Source organism: Dermacentor albipictus, chromosome 2 (assembly GCF_038994185.2).
Source record: "Dermacentor albipictus isolate Rhodes 1998 colony chromosome 2, USDA_Dalb.pri_finalv2, whole genome shotgun sequence".
Classification (NCBI taxonomy): Eukaryota; Metazoa; Arthropoda; class Arachnida; order Ixodida; family Ixodidae; genus Dermacentor; species Dermacentor albipictus.
Genome location: NC_091822.1, coordinates 124,417,154 through 124,424,176, shown reverse-complemented (window position 1 = coordinate 124,424,176; position 7,023 = coordinate 124,417,154). Strand labels below are relative to the sequence as shown.

General features: G+C 50.5%; 1 protein-coding gene across 1 annotated transcript; it reads right to left on the bottom strand.

The window, feature by feature from the left end:
- Positions 1-1,774: 1,774 nt before the first annotated feature.
- LOC135910703 (scoloptoxin SSD976-like) lies at positions 1,775-2,725 on the bottom strand. Its single transcript, XM_065442739.1, has one exon. It carries the CDS (start codon positions 2,723-2,725, stop codon positions 1,775-1,777), a length of 951 nt encoding a protein of 316 aa, XP_065298811.1.
- Between the last annotated feature and the right edge of the window lie 4,298 nt (positions 2,726-7,023).

Genomic DNA, 7,023 nt, shown 5'->3' with positions numbered 1-7,023 from the left:
CTGGAACAGAAATTTTGGCTGCATCAGAAATTGAATAAGCACAATTTTGCAATATGAAATGCGAAAAGGTGACATATACAATGTAATGGTTTGTGACTACAGAGCACATGCAAATGTACCCTGTTTGTTCTAGGGTGCTTAGCAGCATGGTAAATAAATATTTCTACTCTCCATAAAATTGATATGTGCCTAACTATAATGCATGTCAACAGCTTAAGTATTATTAAGATCACAAATGAGAACATATGTACACTCATTTATACACTAGAAAAGATCACACTGCTGGTTTCACAAGCAAATGCATGAAAGACGTGAAGCTATTAGAAATGATGCATTCTTTTTCTGCATGAACGTGATGCACCGCTTCACTACTATAAAAATAAATGTCCTCGGGTAGACCAAACTGCACAGCAAGAACATTTGGAACCAACAGGTACGAAATATGGATGAATTATCATGCGTGTAACGGTTTGATACATTAAATTCAGTACTTTAGCTTCAGTTTATCAAAGGGTTAATCGGTTTTGTGGACGAAAGAACTTGCAGGCGGACTCGAAAAAATACATTGATAAGGCTACTCTGTCACCAATGGCTACGGCTACAACGAGGTAAAAAATGTGACGCGCGTTCCGATATCGCTTTCTCTTTCGTGAATTCGCAACTAAAAGTTTATTTCGCAAACAGCAACGGAGGGTCCTGACTGCCCATGTGCAATGCAGCATCTAGTTCGTTGTCTTCACCTGTACGTTAACGAGAGCAATATTACATAAGGATTGAGGCAGCGATATTAAACGGCTCACCGGTACTGCTGTCCTCAGTCGCAGAATATGGTTTCCGTTTCGATGCAGATGCATGACTCCCGACCGTAATGTAGCTTTCTAGCTTACATGTCCGCTTGCAAACATGTCCCTTCGCCACAAGTTAAATAGCCGGATACATCGAACCGCAATAAAGTAGTTTTAGCAACAAAGAAGGAACCAGTTTAAGTGCACGAACGAATGAATCCGTGCTTCCATGCACTCGAAAATACCAATAAAAATTTTCAATCCAGGCCAGAGGTCACGTGGAAGATCGATGATGCTGAACGCTATTTGCGTTTATGACAACAGAAAACTTACTAATGAAATGTACAGTATCTGATTTGTAATGATAATTCTATGGCGTATTTTATGTAATAAACATACTTCAGTAATTGTAGGAGATATTAAAATTAACTCGACCATCCCTTGAGTGGTTTTACTATGCTTGTTTCATTAACAGCGGCACGGGGTCGATTTTTTCGCCCTCTGTGGCCATTTCTTGAACTTGAGAGTGTGCGGGGCCTGACTGGGCCGGCAAGCGGTCGTTTTTTGCACGAAGACTCTACTGCCAGATGCCACCACCTCATTCGTCAAATGCCAAACACGTGACCGAAGGGGGGTGCGCCGTCTAGCCAAACTAGACCACAACTTGATCGAACAGTTAACAGGAGATCTCTCAGAGGGAGACACTATACCACACCGGTCATATACATTGCTTCTACCTAGGTTACCGGTTCTAACACAGATACTATATCGCCTCAAAAAATAAGCACGATAACACTCGTAGGATAACAACACGAACTGTAGTTTTACGTGCGCGCGCACGAATAACCAGATGAGCAAAATGGACAGGTATGACAACTACGAAAATTAGAATTTATGTATATACGCACGTAAGAAAAATACAAATAAACCAATAAACAAATTCCCGAGAAGCTCGGCCAGTTGACGCGAGAAAGATGGCGGCCTGCTTTTCAGGCCGCCCCGTGGCGCCACATGTACACGGCCATCGCGGCCGCTGCCAGCGGGGGCGCCACGGCGACGGCGACTGCCTCCGGGGAGCAGTCCTCGACGAGTTCTGCCTGGTCGACGGGGTCCTCCTTGCTGTCGCTCCTCGGTACCTCGGGCGGTAGTGGCCTGGCGGCGCCCGGCTTGTCCTTTAGCAGCACGCAGAGCCCAAGGGTAACGTTGCACACCGTGTCCTGCGGACACGTCGAGCAGGTGGGAGCCGGGTGGTAGAGCGGCTTGCCCTTCTCGTAGCCCTTGGGCCCGTAGAGGCAGACGTAGATGAACGCGTTCTTCGTCGCCTTCCTCACGTTCGGCACGATGTTGCGCGTGTAGCTGCAGCCGAGGGCGTAGGCGTCGGCCGCCACGAGCTGGCTGAATTCATCGGTGTACGACGGGGCGTTGAAGACGCGGATTTTTTCTTTCGGGAACTCGAGGTTATGGTCGAACCAGTCGCGCACCACGAAGCGCCAGATGATGGGCATCGTCATCTGGTTAGTCCACTGGGCCTGAATGTTGCAACCCACCACGGGGAACTCGGCCGTCGAGTACTGAATTTGGGTCGACGGGCGTACGACGCCCGTCTGGCCCGTGCAGAGTCGTCCCATGGCCTCGGCCACTCTGGACAGCTCTTCGTTCCACTGCATCATGAGCATGTTGCCGGCCGACGGGAAGTCGGACAACCGACCCAGCGCCAGGTGGCTCCGGTAGTGGTTGTGCACCCACAGGATGGACTCCTTCAAGAACGACGTGTTGGCGAAGAAGGTGGTACACGCGTCGTACGGTTTCGCGCACATCACGTGCGACGCGTTGTACGGCGCCTTGCAGAAGTCGGCCGGTTTCGGTATGTGTGGAGGCGGGGTCGTCGCATCCACTGCAGCCAGCAGCGGGACCTGCAGGAGCCACGCAAGCCGGCGCATCGCTCTTCGGTCTTCTCGACGCGCGCGGCCTCGTGCGGCACGAACGGAACGGCGATGATGACGCTGAACGAAGAAGAGCTGCACCCGACGAATCCGTTCTTTGTCTTTCTTCACGGGTCGATCAGAATGCCTGCCCAGGAAGATGCACGGTGTTCCACTTAACTTGAGCCAAACATTAAAGATATGCAAACACTACGCAGCACGATAGAACCGAGGCAATGCCGCCTGCCGCCGCTTGGAGGTACTCAGATTATTTATTGCATTGCAACCGAAAGCACGTCCCACGACCACCGAAACGCGCGGGGGATGTGTCATGTTTGCATTAAATTGTCTTAAAATCGGAATTTTCCTTATGTCTACAATGCGCGATATCGGCTCTGCATGTGGTGCCATAGAGATGGCTTTTATTCCACCGCCACCAAATATTTCAGCAAAGCCTTCATAGAAACAATGTTTTATGCATTATTTTCTTTGATAATGATTTGTCTTAAGTGGCGGACAGGTTTCCTCGTTGGGCAGCCTTACGCATTTACAAGATTTCTTTTTGGAGGGTAATATACAGTCGTGAACTTTGCCTACAGTCTGTTAAATAACTTTAAGTCGTCAGCGTGTATAGAAGGAATGAAGAGTGTTGAATTGCTGACAAGATGTCATTTACAAATGGTAAGAAAAAAATATCATGAGCCACTCCTCTCTGTGAAGGTGGATGACTAGCGAAGCTGTGTAGCACAAGCCACAGAGGTGACACAGAATTTTGAACTAAGATACGAGCATATTTATTATCTTGATCAGTGGTTATTTTCATGAAAGGAACGCACATACATTTATTTTGATACATTCGTGTTCATTCGTGTTATTATTTCACGTTATATTGAAGCAAAGAATGTGAGACCGAAATCACCGCACCGACTGGCAGTGGGCCAGTGCCGTCAGCACCTTCGCAGTATGGGAACTCTGGCATGATCGATGCCAGAGTTCATCTCAGATCATCGGAGCCAGATCATCATCTCAGATCATCATTTCATCTCAGATCATCGGAGCCAGATCATCATCTGGCTCCGATGATCTGCCATCGGAGCCTGATCATGCCATCTGGCTTCGATGGCATGAGCGCCATAGGAGCCAGATGTGGAAGACGACGACGGCGACGAACGCGCGAGCAGTTGCACGAGTCATTGCTGATGTATCGCCAACTTCATCGTCATCTTCATCGTGCCTTCATCGGCACTGCCATGGTCATCAACACACGTCAGCATCGGAACACACGGACGCAGGCTGCAATAAAGCTGCGGTGCTTGCGGCGTTGTCTGTCTGACTGATGTCAGTGTTTTAAGCTTATTGCGACATATCAGTGGCGACGAGGCCTAGCGTCGCTAGGTGAGAAGACCCGCGTCAGCATGAGTGCTGGACGGCCACCGGAATTTGCCGATGCAGAAGGTACGTGGCCTACGTATTGCGTTCGCCTGGAGGCGTACTTTGAGGCTCATAGCATCGTGGACCCAACGAAGAAGCGAGCGCTGCTCATCGCTTCGCTCACGGACAGTGCAGTGCGTGTGGTGCAGGGCCGGTGTCAACCAAAAAAGGTGAATGAACTGAGCTATGAGGAAGTCGTCGGGTATCTGGAAGATCACTATGCTCCGGAGGTCAACGAGATCGCTGCAAGTTATGCTTTCTTCATGCGTTCGCAACATGACGGGGAAGCTGCTCAGGACTTCATTGCGGACATTCGACGCCTAGCTGAGAAGTGTAACTTCGGCACGTCATTGGAGCGCATGTTGAGGGATCGAATCGTTTGCGGAGTGCTGGATGAAGACGTTCGGCGCCATTTACTGACGCGACGGAAGCTCACCTTAGAAGAGGCTGAAGACTTTGCTGTCTCGGCACAGAGAGCTGTTGAAAATGCCAGGAGCATGAACTCGGCGCACTCAGAAGTACATTTTGCCCGACAAAAGAGCCATTCCTCGAAGCGACGTCCCAACCCGGAACAACGCGACGTGTGTGGAAGGTGTGGAGAATCGCATGCTGAGGACGAGTGCAAACACCTTCGCGCGGTGTGCCACCGGTGTGGAAAACGAGGACATCTACGTCGGATGTGCCTGTCTAGCACAAATGGCCTGGACCTCAATGGCCTCTGTGACCGTCGGCAGGGATCTTATCCAGCAAGACAACGGCGCCAGGGTTCGTACGCCATGGCAGCCGGGGAGGACACAAGCTCGGACGACAACGACGCCTTGCACACGATTACAGCGGTTCTCCATCACGCATCCAGTATCCGCAAGGTTAGGCCTATTTACAAGGACATCAGTTGGAATAACGTTGCGCTCACTATGTTGGTGGACACGGGGTCACCTGTAAGCGTCATTTCCGTAACGGTGTTCCGCAAGTACAAGCGGCTCTGGTCTCCGTTGGAGAGTTCACAGCTCAAGCTCTCTTGTCTCTTGGGAGAACTTCCAGTTGTCGGCCAGCTTAGCATGACCGCTACGTGCGACGGGAAAGATATTCTTGGTACTGTCATTGTGGTCGACCGCTCCGGACCATCTTTGTGCGGCAGAGACACCATCAAGGCATTTAATGAAGTTGGAGTGGCAATGTTGTCGAATGTGGTAGCGAATCTGCAACCGGCTGGAATACAGGCTGCCAGCAAAGGTCTGCAACAGCTGCTTGACGAATATGCCGACGTGTTTGCTCCGGGACTCGGCCTGTGCAAAGGATCACCGGTCACATTTCAATTGAAAGAAAACGCGTGTCCACGGTTCTTTAAGGCCCGTACTGTACCCTATGCTCTCAGAGATAAGGTGTCTGAGTCATTGGATCAGCTGGTCGCGGAAGGCGTTTTGACGCCGGTAAAAACCGCTGAATGGGCAACCCCTGTGGTACCCGTTTTGAAGGGCGATGGGTCCCTCCGACTGTGTGGAGACTTCCGTATGACTGTGAATGCGGCTACTGTGGTAGAACAATACCCGTTGCCTCGAGTGGACGACATTTTTGCTAGGTTAAACGGTGGCGAAGTATTCACGACCTTGGATTTGCGTCGAGCCTACAACCAGTTGCCATTGGATGAGGAAGCAAAGAAGATAACAGTCCTCAACACCCAGAAGGGTCTCTTTTGTTTTAACAGATTACCGTTTGGCGTAAGTTCTGCTCCAGCCATATTCCAAAGGCGAATGGACGGACTGCTGGGGGATATTCCTGGAGTGCAGGTGTACCTGGATGACATTATCATCGCCGAGAAAAAACATGATTCCTCTATGCTCAAAACCGTGCTGCAGCGGCTGCGGGAGTATGGTCTCCGACTGAACAAGGGAAAGTGCAAGTTTCGGCAAGACGCAGTCACATTTCTCGGTCATCGTATCGACGCGAAGGGTCTGCGACCGAAGGACGACAATATCAAAACCGTTGTTGAAGTCCCAAAGCCCACCTCGGTGAGTGAGCTGAAAGCTTTTCTCGGTCTCATAAATTACTATGGCAAGTTCCTGCCCAATCTGGCCACCATGCTAGCTCCGCTACATGCTCTCTTATCCAAAGGAGTCAAGTGGCAATGGAGCCAGGAACAGGAGAAAGCATTTCAGCAAGTTAAGCAGGCAATTGCGGCTTCCAAGTTTTTGGCTCACTTCGACCCGGATAAGCCACTGCGGCTGGAGTGTGATGCATCACCAGTAGGCATTGGGGCCGTTTTGTCGCACCGCGTGAATGGTGTTGACTACCCCATCGGATTCCGGTCCAGGACACTTAGCAAGAGCGAGCGCAATTACTCGCAGTTAGAAAAAGAAGCTTTGGCACTGGTATTCGGCGTCGCCCGGTTTAAAGACTACCTGTACGGACATCAGTTCGTCTTAGTAACAGACCACAAGCCTCTTACTGGTTTATTCAATCCAGGTAAAGCCATACCACCGATGGCGGCCGCAAGAATACAGCGTTGAGCCTTGTTTCTTGGCAACTACAACTACACATTGCAGTACCGGAAGGGCAGCGACCATTCCAATGCTGATGCCCTCAGTCGGTTGCCCTTGCCAGTAATGGAGGAGCCGCGGGACTGTGCTGCCGACGAGTACGTTTTGTATGCCCACTCTCTTGAGGAAACAGCGCTTTGCGCCCGCGAGGTTGAACATCTGACTAATCGAGACACCAGCCTTCTGCAGGTTAAAAAATGGATTTCCCAGGGATGGCCGGCATATCTTCCGCAGGGCCATGAGCATCTCCGGCCGTACTTCAACAGAAGGACAGAGCTTACAGTCAGCCATAATTTGGTGTACTGGGGACATCGCATTGTTCTACCCCTGGCGGCGGCAAGGCGTGTG

Bases quoted from the DNA above. Each gene is read 5' to 3' on its own strand.
- LOC135910703 (XM_065442739.1), bottom strand. From the start codon at position 2,725: ATGCGCCGGCTTGCGTGGCTCCTGCAGGTCCCGCTGCTGGCTGCAGTG.